Here is a 26,988-nt window from a genome sequence, read left to right as displayed (position 1 = left end):
TCAGTCTCGGCAGGTTGTGCATTTCTAAGAATCTGTCCATTTCTTCCAGGTTGTCCATTTTATTGGCATAGAGTTGCTTGTAGTAATCTCTCATGATCGTTTGTATTTCTGCAGTGTCAGTGGTTACTTCTCCTTTTTCATTTCTAATTCTGTTGATTTGAGTCTCCTCCCTTTTTTTCTTGATGAGTCTGGCTAATGGTTTATCAATTTTGTTTATCTTCTCAAAGAACCAGCTTTTAGTTTCATTGATTTTTGCTATTGTTTCCTTCATTTCTTTTTCATTTATTTCTGATCTGATCTTTATGATTTCTTTCCTTCTGCTAGCTTTGGGGTTTTTTTGTTCTTCTTTCTCTAATTGCTTTAGGTGCAAGGTTAGGTTGTTTATTCGAGATGTTTCCTGTTTCTTGAGGTAGGCTTGTATTGCTATAAACTTCCCTCTTAGAACTGCTTTTGCTGCATCCCATAGGTTTTGGGTCGTCGTGTCTCCATTGTCATTTGTTTCTAGGTATTTTTTGATTTCCCCTTTGATTTCTTCAGTGATCACTTCGTTATTAAGTAGTGTATTGTGTAGCCTCCATGTGTTTGTATTTTTTACAGATCTTTTCCTGTAATTGATATCTAGTCTCATAGCATTGTGGTCGGAAAAGATACTTGATATGATTTCAATTTTTTTAAATTTACCAAGACTTGATTTGTGACCCAAGATATGATCTATCCTGGAGAATGTTCCATGAGCACTTGAGAAAAATGTGTATTCTGTTGTTTTTGGGTGGAATGTCCTATAAATATCAATTAAGTCCATCTTGTTTAATGTATCATTTAAAGCTTGTGTTTCCTTATTTAGTTTCATTTTGGATGATCTGTCCATTGGTGAAAGTGGGGTGTTAAAGTCCCCTACTATGATTGTGTTACTGTCGATTTCCCCTTTTATGGCTGTTAGTATTTGCCTTATGTATTGAAGGGCTCCTATGTTGGGTGCATAAATATTTACAATTGTTATACCTTCCTCTTGGATCGATCCCTTGATCATTATATAGTGTCCTTCTTTGTCTCTTGTAATAGTCTTTATTTTAAAGTCTATTTTGTCTGATATGAGAATTGCTACTCCAGCTTTCTTTTGATTTCCATTTGCATGGAATATCTTTTTCCATCCCCTCACTTTCAGTCTGTATGCGTCTCTAGGTCTGAAGTGGGTCTCTTGTAGACAGCATATATATGGGTCTTGTTTTTGTATCCATTCAGCCAGTCTATGACTTTTGGTTGGAACATTTAATCCATTTACATTTAAGGTAATTATCATTATGTATGTTCCTATTACCATTTTCTTAATTGTTTTCGGTTTGTTTTTGTAGGTCTTTTCCTTCTCTTGTGTTACCTGCCTAGAGAAGTTCCTTTAGCATTTGTTGTAAAGCTGGTTTGGTGGCCCAGCACCATTTAGTAAAGACACTATCCATTCCCTATTTTATATTCTCATATTTGTTTAAATTAATTGACTATATATGCATATGTTTATTTCTCAGCTCTCCATTCTGTCCCATTGATCTCTGTGTGTTTTTAGGCCTAAAGCTTTGTGATACAGTTTGAAATTAGTAAGTATCATGCCTCCAGGTTTGTTGTTTCTCAAGATTGCTTTGGCTATTCAGGGTCCTTTGTGGTTCCATATAAATTCTAGGATTGTTTGCTCTATTTCTATGAAAAATGTCACTAGAATTTTGATAGGCATTGCACTGAATTTGTAGATTGCTTTGGGTAGTATGGACATTTTGACAATATTAGTTCTTTCAGTCCTTGAGCATGGAATATCCTTCTATTTATTTGTGTGTTCTTCAGTTTCTTTCATTGATGTATTATATGAAAATCATAAGTGTACAATGCTCCTTAGTTAAATTTATTAAATTTAGTTAAATTTATTACTCCTTAGTTAAATTTATTACTAGGTATTTTTTAATGAAATTGTTAATGAGATTGTTTTCTTAATTTCCTTAGTTAAATTTATTACTAGGTATTTTTTAATGAAATTGTTAATGGGATTGTTTTCTTAATTTCCCTTTCTGATAGTTTGTTATTAGTGTATAGAAAGCAGTAGATTTTTTTTTTTTTTGGCCACACCACGTGGCTTGTGGGATCTTAGTTCCGCGACCAGGGATTGAACCCACGCCCTCAGTAATGAAAGCGTAGAGTCTTAACCAATGGACCACCAGGGAATTCTCTTTTTTTGTTTAAAGAAATGCAGTAGATTTTTGTATATTGCTTTTATACTTACAAGTTTACCAAATCTGTTTATTCTAACAGTTTTTTGGTGTAGTTTTAAGAGTTTTCTACAGTTGACTCTTGAACAACAAAAGGGTTAGGGGTGCCAGTTGCACAGTTGAAAATCTGAGTATAACTTTAAAGTCAGCCTTCCATATCTACGCTTCAACCAACCACAGATTGTATATTACTGTAGTTGGTATTTATTGAAAAGAATCCACGTATAAGTGGTCTTGTGCAGTTCAAGCCCGTGTTGTTCAAGGGTCAACTGTATATATATCATGTCATCTGCAAATAGAGACAGTTTCACTTCTTTTTTTCTGATTTGCTAGAAATTCCAGTACTATGTTGGATAAAAGTTGCAAGAGTGGGCATCCTTGTCTTGTTCTTGATCTTAGAGGAAAAGCTTTCCATTTTTCACTGTCGAGTTTGTTGTTGACTGTGGGCTTATCATGTATGGCCTTCATTATGTTGAGCTACATCCCCTCTGTACCCACTTTTTTGAGAGTTTTTTTTAATCATGAATGGATTTCGAATTTTGTCAAATGCTTTTTCTACATCTGTTGGCATGATTGTGTGATTTTTATCCTTCATTTTGTTAATATGGTGTATCATGATTGATTAAATTGTAGACGTTGAACCATCCTTGCATCCCAGGGATAAATCCCACTTGACCATAGTGTATGATCCTTTTAGTGAATTGTTGAATTTAGTTTGCTAATATTTTGTTGAGGATTTTTGCATTTATGCTATGTTCATCAGGCATATTGGCTTGTAATTTTCTTGTAGTGTCCTTGTCTGATTTTTGTGTAAGGGGGATGCTGGCCTTGTGATATGAATATGGAAGTGCTCACTCTTGGAAGAATTTGAAGATTGGTATTATTTCTTTAAATGTGTGGTAGAATTCACCCATGAAGCCATCTGGTCCCAGACTTTTGCTTATTGGGAGGTTTTTGATTACCAATTCAGTCTCCTCTGGGTACAGTGATGGGTCTGTTCAGATTTTTATTTCTTCATGATTCAGTCGTGGTAGGTTGTATATTTCTAGGAATTTATCCATTTTCTAGGTTGTCCAGTTTGTTGATGTATAATTGTTCATAGTCCTTTCAGTACTTTTAAAATAGCCAAAATATAACTAGTCATTAAATTGAAGACTAGAAACTGTCAGTTTTTCTGTATGGAACGCTATGTCTTTCTACGTAGTTCATAACCCTGGTTTTCATGAATGCATTAAATAGATTACTCTAAATATCAACACATGATGAAAACCAATTAATATGTAGAGACATCTGTAAAATATTTTATTTTTAGAAAGTTTCATGACTTTCTTTTTTTTTTAAATTTATTTATTTATTTATTTATGGCTGTGTTGAGTCTTCATTGCTGTGCACGGGCTTTTCTCTAGTTGTGGCGAGTGGGGGCTACTCTTCGTTGCAGCAGGCTTCTCATCGCGGTGGCTCCTCTTGTTGCGGAGCATGGGCTCTAGGTGCGCGGGCTTCAGTAGTTGTGGCACACGGCTTCAGTGGTTGTGGCTTGCGGGCTCTAGAGCGCAGGCTCAGTGGTTGTGGCACACGGGCTTAGTTGCTCTGCGGCATGTGGAATCTTCCCGGACCAGGCTCAAACCCATGTCCCCTGCATTGGCAGGTGGATTCTTAACCACTGCGCCTCCAGGGAAGTCCTGTAAAATATTTTAAATGTTAGTGTTGAAATCTTCATTTTGTTCTTGTAACCAAGAAATGAAATGATGCAAAAATTAACGTGAAAATCTTGTTACAGAACCAAAATAATAGGACTTGGAAGAATAGAAAAGATGGTTGTTGAAAATTAGAGATATTTGCTAAAGATAGTAAATAATCTGCTTCTCCATAGGTATAATGGACAGTGGGACCTTGGCCAGGAAGTCCTTGATGACATCATTTATAGAGCTCAGCTAGAACTCTTTTCTCAACCGCTATTGGTAAGTTGTTATATTTAGTTTTTATTAAACATTCCTGTGCCTGAAAAGGGCACTAGTAGGTTTAAAATTCAATATGTAATATATGAGGCGTTTTAAATCATTGAGGGAAAAAGATTTATTCCATAGTAACAATTGGAGAGAAAACAAAATTGGTTTAGATCCTGTCCTCTTACAACATATCAAAATAAAGTTCAGATAAATTAAAGAATTAAATGTCTTAAAATCCTTTAAGAAAAGAAAGAAGAAAAGTTATAAATATTTACTCAAATTTCTAGAGAAGGAAGGACTTTCTGAGCTTTAGTGATGGTGACACATCACCAAAAAAGGCTGAATTTTTTTTTTTCCTACATAAACATCTAAATTCTAAACCATCAGTTTTTGTTTGTTTGTTTGTTTTGTCTTGTTTTGTTGGCTGCACCGTGCAGCATCTGGGATTTTAGTTCCCTGACCAGGGATCGAACCCATGCCCCCTGCAATGGAAGTGCGGAGTCTTAACCACTAGACCACCGGATAGTCCCTAAACCATCAGTTTTTTAAAACCAAAATTAATATGTGGTATACAAATTGAGAAAAATATTATCAACAGGCATGACAAAAAAGCCAATTAATATTTTGTTCTATATAAAAATTTTATACTCTTCCACAAAATAAATATGTCTCCAAAGGGTAAATGATCATTCAAAAAATAAACGTGAACATCCAGTAGCAGAGTAAGGAAGGCATTCTCTATGTTACCAGTAACAGTATGACACAACTCTGATCATCCCTTTGCAGAAGCAGTTTGGTAATGTGTGTGTATTTTCTTTGACCTACTATCCCATGTCTAGCAACATTTCCCAAGAAACTACTTAAAATTTTTTTTAAAGTATTGTGAACACTAGATCAATGTTAGTTTAATTGCAAAGGAATCAGAACTCTAAACATTTTACAGCAGAGAATGATTAAGTTATGTTATTTACTTGATGAAATTATATGTTTGAAAATTCATATTAAAGGAACATGCTAACTGTGTTAAGTGGTAAAGCAGTATATAACTATGTTTTAAATCTAGACAGGACAAAGGAAACAAAACAAATGCTAATAGTTGTCTAGGTGATTCAACTGTGGATAGTTTTTATTTCTTTGCAATTTTCTGTGTTTTCTAAGCTTTTTGTAGTATTTTATAATGGTATTTTTAAAATATTATTTATGTATTTTTACTTGCAGCAATTTAAGAGTACAATTTTTAAAGCTATTTTCTTCATATCATTTTTTATATCTTAAGCTAAATATAAATTTATTGAAGTAACATTTACATTAATTCTTTCATATTTGAATTTTTTTCCTCATGTCAACATCCTTAATTTTACCTAAAGGTTACTGTAAAACAAATGGACAGGGAATTCCCTGGTGGTCCAGTGGTTAGGGTTCTGCACTCTCACTGCCAAGGGCCCAGGTTCGACCCCTGGTTGGGGAACTAAGATCCCACAAGCTGCACGGTGCAGCCAAAAAGAAAACCAAAAAGCGAATGGACAACAAGATAAAAAATTATATCATGATAATAAGACCTTGCATGTGAGACTCTTTAAATTCATACTTTTATCCTTGTAAGTCTTATAAATTAACTAGAGGTGGCATTTCCAAGGCAATATAGGTAGAGAGATTAGTAATCTGTAGTTCTAGAATAATCCTTTATTGTTAGGGGTCTCCAAGGGACCCAGTGAATAACACTCCTTTTCTCTATTCAAAAATAGAGCCCGGTGATAAATAGATAAAATAGTTGGTAGATAGAAAAACAAGCATCATCTTTATTGCTGATAAAGGCTAGATTGAAAGACTTCACTCCCTACATTTTCGTCTGGATGTTGGAACAGCCCACTGGAGAGAAGGTTTGAGTTGGCAGAGCAGGCACAGGTATCCAGGTTGTTGCATTTCACTTGTCCTGTCCAAGTGGAGAGGGAGGGAGAAAACGGTCCTCTAGCTTAAGGTCTTTGCTAGATTAGGACTACCCAATCAGGAAACATGGAGCAGCCAATGGTGATTACTCTCCAGGCACATATCTCAGTCTCCTCCATGGAGGGCAGAAAGTGGTGGAACAAAATGCCAGATGTGTTTACGGAAAATTTCTCCTCATGGAAACAAAGCTAATTTTTTTATTATAGATTAAATTTTGCATGTTACTTATCATCTGAATAATCAGAAACTTATTCTAAATTTTCTTATATCAGGATTCAAATGTTAAAAACACTTTTTCTTTCTTTGGAATGTTTTTTTCTCTTTGAAAGTCAACAACTTCAAGGAATCGATGGGGTGTGTGACTCACATTATTTTAAATGAATTCTCATTTTAAAGCCTGCCTAAAAGAATATAGACCAGTGGAGATACAAACATTTCTGACACATTATACTTGTATATTTTATAATAGACGTTTTAAGTACATATTTTAAAAAGTAGGGAAACGTGAAGTGTAAAATAAGCATAAATTGTATATTGGGTGTAAATATATATAGACTTATGTTATCATTTTAGGTTGCCAATGCCATGAAAAACTCATTACCATTTGATGCTCCTGATTCTTCACAAGAAGGCCAGAAAGTACTTAAAGTCGAAGTCACTCCAACAGTGCCGAGGATTTCTCGGACTGCGATTACAACAGCTTCAATCCGTCGCCATAGATGGAGGAGAGAAGGTGAGTACGAAATCCCTACAGCCCACTCATGGATTAAAGTAAGTTTTTACAGACTATATTAGCACATGATATTATAGTACTTTACGTAATTACAGTAAAATTGTTTAGTTAAAAATAGCACTAGAAATATGGTTTAAATACCTGAATTCATTTTAATATAAATATGTATATATATTTTATAAAGCAGAAAGATGTTATTTAGACTGCTCTATGAATGTTAAAACAGAAAATAAGATCAGGTTAATTTTTGTCTTTTTTTGAACTAGTAATAGCAATAGGAAAGAAATTTCTTTAAGCCTGTTATCATACTGGGAAAAAAGGTGCCTGTATGAGAATTGTGGGAGAAAACTGTATAACTGGCCAAACTAATGGTATAATGCAGCTATCCATAAAAGAATTGATTTTTATCTTTCTTTTTCTTTTCATATAAGTGCTGAATCCAGCAGTATTTCATAGGCGTGTGGTACTTGAATAGTCAAGCTGTCTTGCCTAAGAGATATTAATTGCTGTTTTAATGATCTCTATTTTTCTCTCCTATTCATTTGCAAACCTCACATTATTCATCTGCTGCCTTATGTGTGTGCATGCTGTGCACACACATGTAACTATATAAATAATGTTTGCGTTTATAGCATATCCATATATACATTCTCTTATCTGCCTGGGTCAAAATGCTCAGAAAAGAATAGAGCAGCACAAAAGCACTAAAATTTTATATGTTGAATCCCAGATGGCTTTGACTTCTCAAACGAGGCTGACTCGAGTATTCCTGGCTCCCCGATCCAACACGGCTCCACTGACCTAGGGATCAAACGTGTGCAAGAGGGGGAGGTGCTGGTGCACAGGACTCCTGAGCACGGCTCACCGGAGCCCAACTCAGCAGCAGCCACAACAGAGGGTAGGACAGAGATGAGGAGGCAAAAGTCAGTGAGGCAGTTGCTGGAGAAGGATCCTGGCTCTCTGTCCCCAAGCAGAACATCTTTGCATTCTAGTGTGTGTTTCCACTACCCCAGGGTATATTAGCTCCTCCTTGCAAAGTGCACCCCCCCATATGGCTAGCACCAGGTCAGGTACAATCTTTAGTTACCATTTGTGCTGGCCTGGAGTCTGCATCCCTGTGTAATTAAAGAACAGCTTGGCATGGCTACTAACAAGGGAGAGGCCTGTCTCCAAAAGGTCTGCAAATGCTTGGGATTTTTTCATTACTGAGCATGTTTATTCTAACATCAGGAAAGGAAAAATGCACCCAATGGACATGAGCCTTATTAGTCAGTATGCATCAATTTCATTTATATAGTAATGTATTCTTTTGAAAATATGTGAGGAGAGTTGTAAAGCATTAATACGTTATCTTTGAGAAACTGGACTAAAGTGGAGCCGGCTGATTTGTCTGTAGTCCCAGGGTGGTCAATTAACAAGAATTTCTTATCTCTTTGACAGAATAAACAAGTATTGATAGGCTTTTTATCATCTTCGAGTCAGGTTGCCTGGGTCTAACTAGTGACCTACTGACATCTTTCCTCTATAAATGTGCTGTCCTGGTGCACACTACATTTTATCATTTATTGTAAATAATGATTACCTTATAAAGCTCCCAAACAGAATTGAAATGTATTATTTAGAGGTTATAAATCCTAGCAGATCCTTGTTTCTACAGTGTGGGTATCTCAAATGAGAATTTTTTTTACCCCTCCCCCTGCCACTACACCCACAACCGCTATCTGGAAAAGAATACTTCTCTCTGATAGGAAAGTATTTATTTGCAGTTTTACATGTGATGCCATAGAAGCTGGTTTTGTGAAAGAGGGAACTGTGGCCTAATAATTTTTCATTATTTAATATATTGCTGCTGTGGATGCTATACACTATTTATGAAATATAGCAAGAAGTTTTAAAATTGGTTACATATTTGTACTTATTTTAAAGACCAAACATACATGAAGCAGTTACCTTCTACCTTAGGGAAATCTCTTGCTTTTTGGTGCATTAGAAATTTGAGCATGCTCAGTAAGAATCTAAATCTACCCTCTGTTCCCTTGCCCATTTGCCCAGATTGACCTTACTTCATTTAACAGTGTTGCATGTGCATGATCTAGGGACACAAAGAAGTTGGTGCTATGAAGAGAATCGTGTGAAAGACGCAGTCTTCCCTTTTCGTTCTTCTGTATCTCTTTATGTTATCCCTGGGAGTCAGTTTTATCTTGTATAATGCATAAAAATAAATATATGAATAGATGTCGAATTCAGAGTTGGCCTAAATTGAACAACAGTCTATTTCTCCACATTCTTGATGCCAAATTAAGACACTTGAAGTGTATCTACTACCATTGTTAGAATATTGGAGTATTTGTGCTAAACGGAAGTACATTAACACTTGATGAAATTCTAAAAAGTATGGGATTAGGTAGAAAAATTTCTTCCTGTTAATCATAAGTCATACACTTTGAAAAAGAAATCAAAATAGAATTCCTTTAAAATATCCTATTAAATGTTAAAACATCCTATTTTAATATCTCCTATTACTGGTAAAATTTCACTTTGTGAGGGTGGGATGTAGCCACAAAGAAAGAGGAATGAGTCCCTTCGGTGTGTTTGAAATTTCTCAAATTATTTTCCCTTTTAATCTAGCATAATTGTAGCTTTAAATCAATATTAGTAAAAGCTAATTTATAAGGAAAGGCAGACATAAATAGAAAAGTTCATTAAAAATCCTTTTTGGTTGTCTCATCTTTGGATCATGAATAGTATTATCACCCAGGGAGAAAATTAGAAAGGAAAAAAGTTGTTAGATACAATTGCCTTTTTATTCCTTGAGGTTTTTTAAACAGAAATATGGAAATTGCTAAAACCTATGAAAAGTTTTGGTAATTCTGAAGTCTTCTGGAGCTTTTGGATTAGCATCAATAATTGGTCTTCTAAAAGAAAAAGAAGGGAATTCCCTGGTGGTCCAGTGGTTAGGACTCTGTGCTCTCACTGCCGAGGGCCCAGTTTCAATCCCTGGACAGGGAACTAAAATCCTACAAGCCGTGTGGTGCAGCCAAAAAAAGAAAGAAAGAAAGAAAAAAAAAGAAAAAGAAAACATGTTTTCTAATGGTTTTAAATAGTTTTACAGTTAAAGTTGTATTTATTATATGTTGAAATTGAAGGGAGAATATGAGCCCATCACCTACCTTTATCCCGATTGTGAAGTGACTTTTAAAAGCTGGATTTAAAGTTATTACTAAACTGAGGACAACGCTTGTGATTAAAGTATATTCAGTGTTCCACTATACTGAAATAGCATTTCTTAGTATATAAAATATCAGTAGATTCTCTTGCATGGTGGTTTTTATGTTATCATCATCTCTTTATGGCCATATTGCTTGGGCATCAGATCTGCATGTGGCAAGATTCAGAAGCTAGCACTAAGTCTCTCAGTCTCCTTTCCTAACCATATATGTACCCAATGATACATTTCTGTTCACTCCTAGTTTTATATTACTGATATTAATTCTGAACCAGTAACTATCTTTTCTTGGGCATTGTGGAGTTCTTTAGAGTAATTGTAAATAAATTGCTGAGATGATGTCATATAAATATAATTTAAAGTTTTTGTTTTGCTGTACATTATATACGGTTCTTTTGAAGAAGGGGTTGAGAGAAGTGGTGTCAGCTGCATTTTCATATGGCTTTGCATGATGAATAAAGATTATTAAACTGCTGGATATAACAAGATGCCTTTTGCTTTAAGGATAGCCTAGTTCATTCTTCTTTTGAAGGAAAGAAATAACTAATCCATATGAGAAAACATTTTTATTTTTTTCAGGTACTGTGTTAAATAAAGATTGTGTTTAAGTATTTCATGTATATTTTACTTAGGTAACTTGTATCTCAAAGTAATGTTTTTTTAGATTTCTTTCCTAACATTTTACCTTAACTATAATATTGATATCTGTATGTAGATTCAGATTTAACTTTTTTACAGTCTGGTAAACATATTTAAAAGGTAGCAAACTGCTATCAGTTTTTGAAAGAAACAAATGTTCTACTTTCTAAAAGAATGTTGATCATACTTTCAGTAAGAGAATTGGGCTTTCTGGAAACTCCAAGCTAAATATATTATATATGCTTCCTTTCTTACAAAATCCCAAGATAACGATTCTTTCATTAACTGCAGTTTCTGCATGAAACGTAATGAGACACTATAGTATTTTGTGATCCCAACAATAATATATCTCAGTACTAAAAATATTATAGAAATACATCATATAAAAATTATTGTATATTATTTATATATTATAAAATAGTAAAGGTTCTTCCTCAGTATCCCTGCTGGTTCCCTACCCTTGCTCTCTGATAATCAAATATTTTCACATTAATCAATCAAGGAAATATGGAAACCAGTGAGTAGAGATTTTCATAAGACAAAATGTGAATATGAAGTTACTGGAAGCAATCTAGAGTTTTTAGTTTAGAGTTAGAAAATGTACTAGTTCCATGTTAAAGGTTTTAAAGCCATTTAGAAGCACTTAGCTGTTGAATAAATATAAAATTTCATTGTAGTTAAAAAGGGTTTGGGGATGAGTTTTTGACATTATTCTGGGTGACTGAAATTAGAAGGGGGTCTCATTTGTAAGTTCTATTTTATGATAGGTTAAGGAAGATATGAGGAAAAATTTTTGTTTTTTAAAATAGATATGGTCACCTCAAATTGACAAGGTGTATCATAAAGATTTATGATAACAAAATATTGTATTTTACCTTAAGTTGTTTTGTGTGTCTAAATATTGATAGTATGCTAGGTTTGTTTGTGGATAGTTTTACAAAAGCTAGCCTAATTAAAGCTAAATGAATAGAATGAATAACATTAGAATTCTGTATAGATTAAGGTTTCTTCCCCTAAATTATTTAGGGGAAGTGTTGATAGCAAGGGCCATTGCTGACCTATAGCAAACATTACCTAGGAGATAAGGTCAGTTGAGTTGTTATTCACAGCTGCTTCTTATTTAATTTAGCTATTGCTGAGTCTGTCTGATTTGTTTTTTAGGTGCTGAGGGTGTAAATGGAGGAGAGGAGTCGGTAAACCTGAATGATGCAGATGAAGGATTTTCATCAGGGGCTTCCCTCAGCAACCAGCCAGTTGGGACCAAACCATCCTCCTCTTCTCAGAGGGGAAACTTAAGGAAAGTAGCAACTGGGCGTTCAGCCAAGGATAAAGAAACAACTTCTGCTCTCAAATCCCGTGAGAGCCCTCGAGATTCAGTAGTTCGCAGGCAGTATGTACAGCAACCAAGTGATCTTAGTGTAGATTCAATTGAGCTGACGCCGATGAAGAAACACCTGAGCCTGCCTGCTGGCCAGGTGGTGCCAAAAACTAATAGTATAAGTCTAATCCGGACAGCCAGTGCTTCCTCAAGTAAATCATTTGACTATGTAAATGGCAGTCAAGCAAGTACCAGCATTGGGGTTGGCACTGAGGGTGTTACTAATTTAGCAGCTAACAATGCTAATCGATATTCAACTGTCAGTCTACAGGAAGACCGGCTAGGTCAAGCCGGAGAAGGTAAAGAGCTCCTCAGCCCAGGAGCTCCCTTAACCAAGCAGTCTCGATCCCCAAGTTTCAATATGCAGCTAATATCCCAGGTGTAGTCTTGACATCCTCTCTCATCTTTCTGCTTACCTTCTAAACTGAACATTTCATGTGCAAGAAGACACTTCATCCCACTTGTGAAAATATTGGTCATCATAAACAGATTTGATTTAGTTTAGGTATCTTCATACTGTATTTTGTATGGAAACAGCAATAAGGTTTTCTTTTCCCTCCTTCCTATATCTTCTCTTCACCTATTCCTTGTAAATGTGTTTGTGAAGCAGTAGAAAATGTTTGTGTTTTCCACACCTTCCTTTCTCCTTGGGTGAAGTGCAATCCATCGTAGGCTGATCGGTCCCATTTCAACACTGTGAGACTGAGGTTATGTTAGAGGAAATGGTGTATATGATCCCTATGAATGATTCTTCAGCTTTTGTTTAAAAAAAAAAAAAAACGGGTTTGTTCTCATAATCTATGAAGATTACTGGGTCATATTTTTTCTCTCTTAACCAGGAGTGCCTCAGAGATTCTGCTATGACTTTGGACTTCTCTGAGTCTGTGCAATTATTTTCTTGAGAAGCATGGGGAAAGGTGGTAGACTGCTGCACTTTTTCATTAAAACGAGGGTGGCTCTTTTTTCCCCCATCTCCTTTATCTCGAGGACACAATGTTCAATTACTGAGGCATTTAAATCAAGTTGTGGCTGCCTCTGTTGGAGGACAGGACTCTAAGTTGATTGTGTAATAGATAATGCACTTTCTCAATGGCTCTATAGTCATTATTAACATGTCTTCCCTCCTCCCCACAAGGACATAAGGTCATTTCTGTCCTTCAAGTTTGAACAGCTAATAAATCAGAGAATCCAAGGGGCATGTTCTATTTCCCAGGAATGATTGACACTTTGGTGCTGGGGTTTTATGGGGGGAGGGGGTAGTTTTTGTTTAGCTTGTGTGGGATTGTGTGTGAGGGGAAGTTTCGATTGTTTTTTTTCTTTTCCTTTGTGAGCTGTTGATGACTGAAGTAGAACAGGTACGTCTTCAGGTAAAGAGAGGGATTTCTCAACCCACTTTCTGTGATGTCAGACTATTGGAGAAACCCTTTCAGCTGCTTTCTAGATGTACTTAAATTCAGTCAGATATTTTGGATTAAGAAACCTGAAGTCCTGATAGATCATATACTCCAAGGAAATACATCAGGGACAGATAATTGGCTGAAAACACTGACGCTTCAATGTGACACATTTTTATAGAACATTTCTACCAGGGGGTACTGACTTGATTTCTCCTACAAGGACCACACTGCCTTTGTGTTTAATGTAATGCAATTTGTGTACCTTCTAATCATATATCTGCAAAAGTTTCTCATTTTTATAAAAAATCATGCCAGTAAGCTAGATGTTGAATGTATGTAAGTAGCATTTGGTAACTGCTAAGAGGCTACAAAAGTGCATTATTGGTTTAAAAAAAATTTTTTTTTTAGTTCTGATTTGGTTGGATAAGGTTTCATTATGACCTCTTCTGGGTCTCAGGCTCTAATGCTTGATTGAAATAGAAGAAAATATATTGGTTTTTGAAAATCAATGTATTGTGACTTGAACTGCTATACATTCTTCCACACAGTATGTCAGAGTGATTAGTGCTTTGTACATTTAGACATTTTTATTTTATTGTTGTGAAAGAAAAATATACTGAATTTATAGAAAGCAAGTATTCTCCTAATTAACAAAGTTTAAAATATTATCTCTACTGATTAAAATTACAATAGATTTTGATAAATAAAATAACCAGAAAAATGCCTCTTGTTTTTTTCACACCTAAAAATCTACCCATCCCCCCCACCCCACCTTTTATTGTAAGAGGTTTTTGTAAGGGACTTTCTGTTAGAATCTTTATAAGAACAGTGAGATGCTTGTTTGAATTTGGTGGTGTGTAATATTTTTCAGCTCACATGAAAATGGAAAACTAGAACCTGAACTATTACCTACAACATTGCCAAAGTCTGGGGGAAAGCTAAAAGTTGATAAACAGAGATTTGTTGATTTGTGTATATATATATATGTTTGTTTGTGTGTGTGTATAGTGTGTATATGTATAAATCACAAAGAATATTTTAGATAGCCCTTACCTCTTTTAATTTAACTAAGGGATGTCAGATAAATGAATTAAAAGCAACCAAATAAATGAGGCGTAAAGGTCTATAACACACAGAGTTTCAGGTGTGAAAGGAAAAGAGCATTGTACTTACCAGGGGGTGAGATCTTGGCCATGGCTGGAGATCAGTCACTTTATGGCAGAAATGTCTGATTGATTTAAGAGACTGAAGGGTTGTTTTTAATTCAACACATTGTGCATTTATTGGCATCTAAATCTAGCATGATTTTAGTTAAAGCACAAAAAAATACCAAATTACAGCAAAGGCTATAATAAATATAATAAGCTCTCCCTCTGGTTTGTTAGAAATCTTATGTTATACCTGAAAAGTTGGTTCTGAAAAACTTTCACCTTAGAGAATTTCATTTATTTCTATGTGTATTTGTATATATTTTGTACATATACATACCTGTTAATATTTCATGACCCTCTAACATTTGTGTTCCATTATTTTAAGTGATATAATTTGGCCCCAAAGAAGAAACATTTCATTTAATTCAAATTTTGCATTCAGGGTCTTAGAACAGATTTCCTGTGCAAGGTATAGTTAAAATGAATGAGTTAGTCATAAACCATAGTCACATTTTCTAAGAGATTTTTGACATTCATTTGCATTATTTATTGGCATTTAATGTAAAATATTTTTCAGACATACAGCTGTTACAAATATATGCCAGCAATATTCACGCTTTATCCTTTAACAACCTTTTGTTTCTATACTTCCTAATTTCCATTTTAAAAAGTTCTTCCATTTATGGACAAGCTAGTTAGGGAGAAAATACTTGTTTTCTATAACAAAACAATTTGATTGATGCCATCTATGCCAGGTTTGATTAAAAAATACAAAGAAATACCTGAAAGCTTTGGGAACTCTTCTCTATGACATTAATTTGAAATCATGTTACTAGAACATTTACGTCTTCTAGAACAAACCAAGTGTAAAGTGAAAGCTACCTTGGAAGTAAGATTTTTAAATATAAAAATATTTTGAGAATCTGGAGGGGGGTGATGGTTATAATTTGAAATCCTGACCCCTACCACCACTCTTACCCTCCTGATGACTCTCCTGTGCCTGTTTATTATAGAGTCAGAATTTTTGTGCTAAAGAGACCATAGAGATAATCTAGCCAGTCTCCCAGCACCCACCCCTCCATATCCATCCTCAGGAAGCTGAGGCTCAGAAAGGTTGTAATGTGATCAAAGTCACATAACTAAGAAGCAGAGCCAGAATTAAACTCCTGTCTCCCGTTGAATGCGTATTAACACCCCACTGCCTCCTTTTACTCGTCCTATGGTAAATGTAACACTCTCCACTTCAGTAGCTTCTTTACAGTTCTGGTCTAGTAGTTGGTGAATACAGCATGTGAAGAAAGGTATTAAATCCAGAAAAAAATGTAGAGTAGTAAACATAGATGGGGAAGTGTTGGAAATGTAGGTATCTATACCACAGATATAAGGATAGATACATTTTTCTTATTCTAATTTATGCCTTACTATTTTCTGCCACATAGCAGTTGAATGCTGCCATTTTATAGTTGATTATATTTCTAGGGATTCATTTAAATGCAAAAATAAACTCAATGAAATGACTTTGATCAGTGTTTCTAGCTATCTTAAGTAATTTTTGAATCAGCCAGCTTTCACAGTCACCTAGGTGGCAAGTTAATTGTATTGCACAGTGGAGTACTGCAAAGTAAAGAGTAAATAAATTTGATTCCACAATTTCTAATGTAAAGAGATTGAACCTTATTTGTGCCCAGAGCAGACAGATAACAGCAATATTTCCTTATGTGATTGAAAAAGGTATATAGTGTGAAGCTTATGGTTCCATAACAGAATGGTGACCATGTCATTTAAAGTGTATATACAGTATAAAATATCTTAGTTGCAGTAGTCTCGGCTATATAAGGTCAATATTTCCAACCTACATTCTCAAACTCCACTTAGTAGTTTTAAAGTAATTATAATTATTTATTAGACACTGGAATACTGAGAATAACTTGTTTCAAATTGTTCTGTTTGCACTATATTTGTGACTATTTTAATGAAGTGGGGTGTTTTTGCTACCTCACTTGGATAGGTTAGTATGGATCCATTTTTTGAGTACTTTAGTTGTTGACAATCAGTTGTCTCATTTACTTCTCTGCATGTTCATTTGTAAATAAAAACACTAGTATCTGTCTTTAGTGGGTAGTACACTATTTATACAAACACTGGCAAGGAGGATCTCTCCATTTCTGATCTTAGATTACAAAGTGAGGTTTATGGTTTTGTTTTTTTTTAAATCAGTATTCAGCTACATACTTGTTTTTCAGTTTAAAAATGTTTAAAGGCCATGCCAGTGGTCAGAAAATCTGCAAGAATTTCAGAGCAACTTTTCTATACTATGGCTATGTTAAACAGTCTGAACCTGAGATTTTTATATTTCAAGTTGAATGATTAGTCATGTTTCAAACCACGAAGTCGGTTGAGACACTTATTTGTAAGACTTTAATTTTTTTAAAGTGCTTTTTAGAAACAAATTGTTAGAAAACCAATTAGAAATAATTGATAGCTTAAACTCTAAATATTAGAATATTTGCCAGATTATAAGAAGATGAAATGCAGTGTAAAACTGTTAACATGCTAAAAAAAAATCATGAGTCACCAGATTGGTACAACTTTCCATTGCCAAGGTGGTCATGCTGATAATGTAAGACATAAATTTTAATATTACCTGTGTTGTGTACCTAATGGGTATATCATATTGGCACTGAACATACATAGGAAATGCTATTCATAGAGTCAACCAATGTGCACTTAAACTATATTAGATTTTTGGCAGTGCCAGAAATTTGTGTGGTGATCTCAACCCATTAGAATTAGAGGAGTCATATCATCCAACCTTCCCCTGCCCATATAGGTACATTCCTTCTGAACCTGACCACACAACCACAAAATTTTCGTTAACTTCAGTCTCTTCAGTATTTTTGTAGTCTTTGCCATTAGTCACATGAGAAATACACACAAGAGCAAACAGTTCAGGATAGACATTAGCAGAAAGCTGGGAATGATGTGAAATAACTGGCAGCATAGTACAGATATGTAAGTTCTATGTTTTGTTTCTGGATTTTAAGAAATTGTTTACAAATTAAGTCACATTCGGATGTCTGCTATTATGCTATTCTGTTTAATATAGATTTTACCCCCAAAATTAGAATTAGGTGTAGCTTAAAGTATAAATGAGTCTTTTTTTCATAATTGCATACCTGGAGGTAGGTTTAGTAAAGAAAGTCTTCTGTTTTCAAAGAAAATGAACTTAATTGGACAATCCATCCCCAACTACAGAATTGATATCAATCTGGTTTGCTGTATTTGAGTGTCAAAAGTGCCGTGTTAATTATATCAGAGGAAGTTCTTCACATCTTCATAAATTACAAAATTTACCAAAGAAAATGTATTAACCAAATATAAATTTTGGAGTACCTAACTGTTAAGGAATGAGGCCCCTTTAACATAAAGGATTGATTTCTAGCCCTGGGGGGAAATGTTCTTCCATCTGGAACAGATATACAGTACTTACAAGATTCCATTTGAGGTTTTCTTATCATGTTGTTAAAATGTCAACATTTATACTTCCAGCAAAAGTACCAGTTAAAGGTTAAGTCCAAATATTATTTCTTACGGCACATTTTCATGTCTCCTTAACTCAGATTGAGGATTCTGCTCATCAGTATTAAATAAAAGGGGGAGGGAGGAATTCCTAAAATTGGCATATTGTATGATATTGTGACTTTTGAAAAATAAAATTGACGGGTAAATTATGGAAATGTATCTTTTTAAATGGGCAATGTCAATTATATCTAGTAAATATGATATTGGCTAAAACACTATGTTTACGTATTTATGTACATGATCACTCTGGGTATTGTTTTTTTTCTTTGCAGAAAAACAGGATTGGGTTCAGAAAGCTGAAATATTCATTTTTAAATGTATAGCTTAATAAGAACTAATGGATTTACTTAAACTATTAAATAATGATTTTTTTGGAAAATATAAAACTGTATATTAACTGATGTTCCAAACAGGCTCTATGTATTATTTTTTTTCATATCAGGTGGTAGTTAAAAAGTAATGAATGTGTTGATCAGCTATCTTACAAAAGAAGGTTGGCTTTCTAACAATTACTAATGTATGTTTTTGTGGGGTTTTTTAAGTTTTATCATCCAAACTGAATTGAGAGATATGTTCAATGTTCTTTGTTGGTTTTAAAATATTTGTAATAAGTTCATTAACTACAGTGGATTCTTATTCTAAAAATTATGCTGGCTTTACATTCAGTTTAACTGGTTAAGTGAAACAGTTTTTATGGTGCAGATTATTTTCCCACTTTCTCATAATAATTTGGCTTTCCTGAGCTACAATTTTTGAAAAGTTTTTACTGCTGTAACATTAGGTAGTCTGATCTCTGTCACAATGGACAAGTATACAGGAAATAGCCCACTTTCACATGTTTGCTTCATAAAAGGATATAGATTGTATAGGTCAGCTCTTGCATTTTTGTTTGTTTGTTTGTCTTTTAACCAGCATCAACCTATTGCTTGGTGTAAACTTCCCAAGTATTCAGAGAATAGTGCTGGTTAAAACTTAAATAGGCTAGGCATGAAGAAAATATGATCTCTATTGACTGATGTCCTTTCACACTAGGACTAGTGAAAACATTCATTTTTTTTCAGAACTGAAGATAAAAAACCCATACATTTAAGATCATATTTATTGGTGCATGTAAGCCATTATCTTAACTGTCTTACTGAACTGGTTAATGCTGTTGATTGTTGAAATGTGAAATGTAGTCACTGTTGACCTTGTAAATATCTGCCAGAGATGAAAAAATATTTTAAGTTATTGTAAATAAAGATGTATAAAATTCATTAACAGTCTGCAATGCAGAAACATATCTAAGATGTTAAATATTGTGTTTCTTGAGAGATGTGTAATTTTTCCCTAGATGTATCCAGATATATTAAGAATGTAAATTTTCTTTTGTACAGTATAAAATACAGCTTTATTTGGCTTTTGACTGGATTTCCCGGAGTTAATTTTATATCTACCTAAGTTTCATAGCTTAAAATGGTCCTTCATTGCATTTTTTCAAAGCATGCAATTTTATTTATGCATGTCTGAACTTTTTACTTTTTAAATTTATTTTTCTAATACAGCAGGTTCTTATTAGTTATCTATTTTATACATATTAGTGTATATGTGTCTCCCAATACCAGTCTCCCAATTCATCCCACCACCACCCCACCCCACCCCACCCTGCATTCCCCCCTTGGTGTCCATAAGTTTGTTCTCTACATCTGTGTCTCTATTTCTGCCTTGCAAACCGGTTCATCTGTACCATTTTTCAGGATTCCACATATATGCGTTAATATATGATATTTGTTTTTCTCTTTCTGATTTACTTCACTCTGTATGACAGTCTCTAGGTCCATCCACATCTCTGCAAATGACCCAATTACGTTCCTTTTTATGGCTGAGTAATGTTCCATTGTATATCTGTACCACATCTTCTTTATCCATTCGTCTGTTGATGGGCATTTAGGTTGCTTCCATGACCAGGCTATTGTAAATAGCGCAGCAGTGAACATTGGGGTACATGTGTCTTTTTGAATTATGGTTTTCTCAGGGTATATGCCCAGTAGTGGGATTGCTGGGTCATATGGTAGTTCTATTTTTAGTTTTTTAAGGAACATCCATACTGTTCTCCATAGTGGCTGTATCAATTTACATTCCCACCAGCAGTGCAAGAGGGTTCCCTTTTCTCCACACCCTCTCCAGCACACCCATTCTAACCGGTGTGAGGTGATGCCTCATTGTAGTTTTGATTTGCATTTCTCTAATAATTAGTGATGCTGAGCAGCTTTTCATTGCCTCTTGGCCACCTGTATGTCTTCTTTGGAGAAATGTCTATTTAGGTCTTCTGCCCATTTTTGGATTGGGTTGTTTGTTTTTTAATATTGAGCTGCATGAACTCTTTATATATTTTGGAGATTAATCCTTTGTTGATTCATTTGCAAATATTTTCTCCCATTCTTGGGTTGTCTTTTTGTCTTGTTTATAGTTTGCTGTACAAAAGCTTTTAAATTTCATTAGGTCCCATTTGTTTATTTTTGTTTTTATTTCCATTACTCTAGGAGGTGGATCAAAAAAGATCTTGCTGTGATTTATGTAAAAGAGTGTTCTTTGTATGTTTTCCTCTAAGAGTTTTAGCGTGTCTGGTCTTACATTTAGGTCTTTAATCCATTTTGAGTTTATTTTTGTGTATGGTGTTAGGGACTGTTCTAATTTCATTCTCTTACATGTAGCTGTCCAGTTTTCTCAGCACCACTTATTGAAGAAACTGTCTTTTCTCCATTGTATATCCTTGCCTATTTTGTCATAGATTAGTTGATCAGAGGTGCATGGGTTTATCTCTGAGCTTCCTATCCTGTTCCATTGATCTATATTTCTGTTTTTGTGCCAGTACCATATTGTCTTGATTACTGTAGCTTTGTAGTATAGTCTGAAGTCAGCGAGTCTGATTCCTCCAGCTTCGTTTTTTTCCCTCAAGATTGCTTGGGCTATTCGGGTTCTTTTGTGTCTCCATACAAATTTTAAGATTTTTTCTTCTAGTTCTATTTTAAAAATGCCATTGGTAATTTGATAGGGATTGCATTGAATCTGTAGATTGCTTTGGGTAGTATAGTCACTTTCACAATTTTGATTCTTCCAATCCAAGGACGTGGTATATCTCTCCATCTGTTTGTGTCATCTTTGATTTCTTTCAACAGTGTCTTAGTTTTCTGAGTACAGGTCTTTTACCTCCTTAGGTAGGTTTATTCCTAGGTATTTTATTCTTTTTGTTGCAATGGTAAATGGGATTGTTTCCTTAATTTCTCTTTCTGATCTTTTGTTGTTAGTGTATAGGAATGCAAGAGATTTCTGTGCATTAATTTTGTATGCTGCAACTTTACCAAATTCATTGATTAGCTCTAGTAGTTTTCTGGTGGCATCTTTAGGATTCTCTATGTATAGTATCATGTCATCTGCATACAGTGACAGGTTTACTTTTCCAATTTGTATTCCTTTTCTTTTTCTTCTCTGATTGCTGTGGTTAGGACTTCCAAAACTATGTTGAATAATAGTGGTGAGAGTGGACATCCTTGTCTTGTTCCTGATCTTAGAGGTAGCGCTTTCAGTTTTTCACCATTGAGAATGATGTTTGCTATGCATTTGTCATATATGGACTTTATTATGTTGAAGTAGGTTCCCTCTCTGCCCACTTTCTGGAGAGTTTTTATCATAAATGGGTGTTGAATTTTGTCCAAAGCTTTTTCTACATCTATTGAGATGGTCAGATGGTTTTTATTCTTCAATTTGTTAATATGGTGTATCATATTGATTGATTTGCATATATTGAAGGATCCTTGCATCCCTGGAATAAATCCCACTTGATCATGGTGTATGATCCTTTTTATGTGCTGTTGGATTCTGTTTGCTAGTATTTTGTTGAGGATTTTTGCATCTATATTCATCGGTGATATTGGTCTGTAATATTCTTTTCTTGCAGTATCTTTGTATGATTTTGGTATCAGGGTGATGGTGGCCTCATAGAATGAGTTTGGGAGTTTTCCTTCCTCTGCAAATTTTTGGAAGAGTTTGAGAAGGATGGGTGTTACCTCTTCTCTACATGTTTGATAGAATTCACCTGTGAAGCTATCTGGTCCTGAACTTTTGTTTGTTGGAAGTTTTGTAATCACAGTTTCAATTTCATTACTTGTGATCGGTCTGTTCATATTTTCTATTTCTTCCTGGTTCAGTCTTGGAAGGTTATACCTTTCTAAGAATTTGTCCATTTCTTCCAGGTTGTCCATTTTATTGGCATAGAGTTGCTTGTAGTAGTCTCTTAGGATGCTTTGTATTTCTGCGGTGTCCATTGTAACTTCTCCTTTTTCATTTCTAATTTTATTGATTTGAGTCCTCTCCCTCTTTTTCTTGATGAGTCTGGCTAATGGTTTATCAATTTTGTTTATCTTCTCAAAGAACCAGCTTTTAGTTTTATTGATGTTTGCTATAGCTTTCTTTGTTTCTATTTCATTTATTTCTTCTCTGATCTTTATGATTTCTTTCCTTCTGCTAACTTTGGGTTTTGTTTGTTCTTCTTTCTCTAGTTCCTTTAGGTGTAAGGTTAGATTGTTTATTTGAGATTTTTCTTGTTTCTTGAGGTAGGATTGTATTGCTAAAAACTTCCCTCTTAGAACTGCTTTTGCGGCATTGCATAGGTTTTGGATTGTCGTGTTTTCGTTGTCATTTGTCTCTGGTATTTTTTGATTTCCTCTTTGATTTCTTCAGTGATCTCTTGGTTATTTAGTAACATATTGTTTTTTGTTTTTTGTTTTTTTAAAGCAGAAGCTGCAAGATCTCTATTTTTTTTAATTAATTAGTTTATTTTTGGCTGCATTGAGTCTTTGTTGCTGCACACGGGCTTTCTCTAGTTGCGGCGAGTGGCAGATACTCTTCGCTGCAGTGAGTGGGCCTCTCATTGTAGTGGCTTCTCTTGTTGCGGACCATGGGCTCTAGGTGCACAGGCTTCAGTAGTTGTGGCACACAGGCTCAGTAATTGTGGCTCACAGTCTCTAGAGCGCAGGCTCAGTAGTTGTGGTGCATGGGCTTAGTTGCTCCATGGCATGTGGGATCTTCCTGAACCACGGCTCGAACCCATGTCTCCTGCATTGGCAGGCAGATTCTTAACCACTGCACTAACAGGGAAGTCCAGTAACGTATTGTTTAACCTCCATGTATTTGTGTTTTTTACGTTTTTTTTCCCTGTAATTTATTTGTAATCTCATAGTGCTGTGGTTGGAAAAGATGCTGATATGAGTTCAGTTTTCTTAAATTTACCGAGGCTTGGTTTGTGACCCAAGATGTGATCTCTCCTGGAGAATGTTCTGTGTGCACTTGAGAAGAAAGTGTAATCTGCTGTTTTGGGATGGAATGTCCTATATATATAAACTAAATCTCTCTGGTGTATTGTGTCATTTAAAGCTTGTGTTTCCTTATTCTCTGTCTGGTTGATCTGTCCATTGGTGTAAGTTAGGTGTAAAAGTCCCCCACTATCATTGTGTTACTGTTGATTTCCTCTTTTATAGCTGTTAGCATTTGCCATATGTATTGAGGTGCTTCTATGTTGGGTGCATATATATTTACAGTTGTTATATCTTCTTCTTGGATTGATCCCTTGATCATTATATAGCGTCCTTCGTTGTCTCTTGTAACATTCTTTATTTTAAAGTCTATTTTATCTGATATGAATATTGCTACTCCTGCTTTCTTTTGATTTCCATTTGCATGGAATATCTTTTTCCATCCCCTCACTTTCAGTCTGTGTGTGTCCCTTGGTCTGAAGTAGGTCTCTTGTAGACAGCATATATACAGGTCTTGTTTTTGTGTCCATTCAGCCAGTCTGTGTCTTTTGGTTGAAGCATTTAATCCATTCACATTTAAGGTAATTATCAATATGTATGTTCCTATTACCATTTTCTTAATTGTTTCGGGTTTGTTTTTGTAGGTCCTTTTCTTCTCTTGTTTCCCACTTAGAGACATTCCTTTAGCATTTGTTGTAGAGCTGGTTTGGTGGTGCTGAATTCTTTTAGCTTTTGCTTGTCTGAAAAGCTTTTGATTTCTCCATTGAATCTGAATGAGATGCTTGCCGGGTAGAGTAATCTTGGTTGTAGGTTCTTCCTTTTCATCACTTTAAATATATCCTGCCACTCCCTACTGGCTTGTAGCGTTTCTGCTGAGAAGTCAGCTGTTAACCTTATGGGAGTTCCCTTGTATGTATTTGTCATTTTTCCCTTGTTGCTTTTAATGATTTTTCTTTGTCTTTAATTTTTGTCAGTTAGATTACTATGTGTTTCAGCGTGTTTCTCCTTGGGTTTATCCTGCCTGGGACTCTTTGTGCTTCCTGGACTTGTGTGGCTATTTCCTTTACCATGTTAGGGAAGTTTTTGACTATAATCTCTTCAAATATTTTCTCGGGTCCTTTCTCTCTTCTCTCTCTTCTTCTGGGACCCCTATAATGCGAATGTTGGTGCATTTAATGTTGTCCCAGGGGCTTCTTAGGCTGTCTTAATTTCTTTTCATTCTTTTTTCTTTATTTTGTTCTGTGGCAGTGATTTCCACCATTCTGTCTTCCAGGTCACTTATATCCGTTCTTCTGCCTCAGTTATTCTGTTATTGATTCCTTCTAGTGTATTTTTCATTTCAGTTATTGTATTGTTCATCTCTGTTTTTTTGACCTTTAATTCTTCTAGGTCTTTGTTAAACATTTCTTGCATCTTCTCGATCTTTGCCTCCATTCTTTTTCTGAGGTCCTGGATCATCTTCACTATCATTATTCTGAATTCTTTTTCTGGAAGGCTGCCTATCTCCACTTCATTTAGTTGTTTTTCTGGCGTTTTATCTTGTTCCTTCATCTGGTACATAGTGCTCTGCCTTTCATTTTGTATATCTTTCTGTGAGTGTGGTTTTCATTCCACAGGCTGCAGGATTGTAGTTTTTCTTGCTTCTGCTGTCTGCCCTCTGGTGGATGAGGCTATCTAAGAGACTTGTGCAAGCTTCCTGGTGAGAGGGACTGGTGGTGGGTAGAGCTGGGTGTTGCTCTGGTGGGCAGAGCTCAGTAAAACTTTAATCCCCTTGTCTGCTGATGTGTGGGGCTGAGTTCCCTTCCTGTTGGTTGTTTGGCCTGAGGTGACCCAGCACTGGAGCCTACATACAGGTTCTTTGATGGGGCTAATGGTGGACTCCGGGATGGCTCACGCTAAGGAGTACTTCCCAGAACTTCTGCTGCCAGTGTCCTTGTCCCCACAGTGAGCCACAGCCATCCCCCACCTCTGCAGAGACCCTCCAGTACTAGCAGGTAGCTCTGGTTCAGTCTCCTATGGGGTCACTGCTCCTTTCCCCTGGGTCCTGATGCACACACTACTTTGTGTGTGCCCTCCAAGAGTGGAGTCTCTGTTTCCCTCAGTCCTGTCAAAGTCCGGCAATCAAATCCCACTAGCCTTCAAAGTCTGATTCTCTGGGAATTCCTCCTCCCATTGCCAGACCCCCAGGTTGGGAAGCCTGACATGTGGCTCAGAACTTTCATTCCAGTGGATGGACTTCTGTGATATAATTGTTCTCCAGTTTGTGAGTCACCCACCCTGGGGTTATGGGATTTGATGTTATTGTGATTGTGCCCCTCCTACCGTCTCACTGCAACTTCTCCTTTGTCTTTGGATGTGGGGTATATTTTTTGGTGAGTTCCAGTGTCTTCCTGTCGATGATTGTTCAGCAGTTAGTTGTGATTCCGGTGCTCTCACAAGAGGGAGAGAGTGCACGTCCTTCTACTCTGCCATTTTGAACCTATCTCCCTGAATTTTTAAATGTATATGATACCCTATTAAGGAAATTTATAAAATTAAGGCAATATATAAAATTACATATAGCACCCAAAGTAAGAAATAACATGTAGGCAGGAGAGAAATTAATCCATAAAATGTGTTCCACACTTTTATGTTATTGTTGAGATACAAATTTCTCTCTGAACTTTATAGCAGCCAAATACAAAGAGGCATAGATTAGTCATGTGATTTTCAGATATCCTTAAGATAGAACAAATCAACTTCTCAGGTGAAGCACGACTGTTTCTAATACTGAGACATTAGAACTAATTTTCTTTCCTGGGTCCTTATAAGAGGAGCCATCATTATTACAGTACCATTTACACTCTTCAGCAATGTATGAAAGTGCCTGTTTTCCTGACAGTCTTACCAGCAGTTAGTTCTCTAATCAATAAACTTTTCACTCTTTCCCACATTGTCTTTTCTAAAGGTACTACTTTAGCCTTCTCTTGGAATGTGGGTTTAATGAAGGGCTGAGCCCCAGGCCTCCTTTTCCCTTCCCTTTACATGCACTCCCTAGAAAAATCTCTTCTATACCTTTTCCTTATGGCTATTATTCCTTATTGATGGACCAAAACTTTGTTTTCTCTTTTATATCTTGTTATGCCTTAATCCAAAATTGCTGGTGTAGATTAGCAGTTCCAGAAGAGTGGCTTAAGGCAACTCACCAAGCCTGTTTTTTTTTCTCCTCGACTCTAGTTCTGCATTAGTTAGGAAGAATGAGCTTTACCAGTTGACAGTTTCAATTTTCCTTTTATTAAAAATGTATTACTTGGGGCTTCCCTGGCATTCCAGTGGTTAAGACTCCACGCTTCCACTGCTGGAGGTGCAGGTTTGATCCCTGGTCGGGGAAATAAGATCCCGCATGCCATGCAGTGCAGCCAAAAAAAAAGTATTACTTGCTCATTTTGAAAACCTTAGAAAATACAGAG

General features: G+C 35.5%; 1 protein-coding gene across 7 annotated transcripts in view; it reads left to right on the top strand.

The window, feature by feature from the left end:
* HYCC2 (hyccin PI4KA lipid kinase complex subunit 2) overlaps window positions 1-13,961 on the top strand; it is a 66,131-nt gene extending 52,170 nt beyond the window's left edge. For 6 of the 7 annotated variants that reach the window (XM_061203832.1, XM_061203848.1, XM_061203815.1 and 3 more), the window contains 4 exons: window positions 4,120-4,207; window positions 6,716-6,875; window positions 7,606-7,773; window positions 11,902-13,961. In XM_061203832.1, coding sequence (XP_061059815.1) covers window positions 4,120-4,207; window positions 6,716-6,875; window positions 7,606-7,773; window positions 11,902-12,503 — 1,018 coding nt within the window. In that variant the 3' untranslated portion in view covers window positions 12,504-13,961. The remainder of the gene's footprint in view (window positions 1-4,119; window positions 4,208-6,715; window positions 6,876-7,605; window positions 7,774-11,901) is intronic. The other variant, XM_061203864.1, reaches the window with a different exon arrangement.
* Window positions 13,962-26,988: the final 13,027 nt, after the last annotated feature.

The sequence above is a fragment of the Eubalaena glacialis genome, chromosome 1, assembly GCF_028564815.1.
Source record: "Eubalaena glacialis isolate mEubGla1 chromosome 1, mEubGla1.1.hap2.+ XY, whole genome shotgun sequence".
Taxonomy (NCBI): domain Eukaryota; kingdom Metazoa; phylum Chordata; class Mammalia; order Artiodactyla; family Balaenidae; genus Eubalaena; species Eubalaena glacialis.
This window is presented reverse-complemented; position numbering and strand designations above follow the sequence as displayed.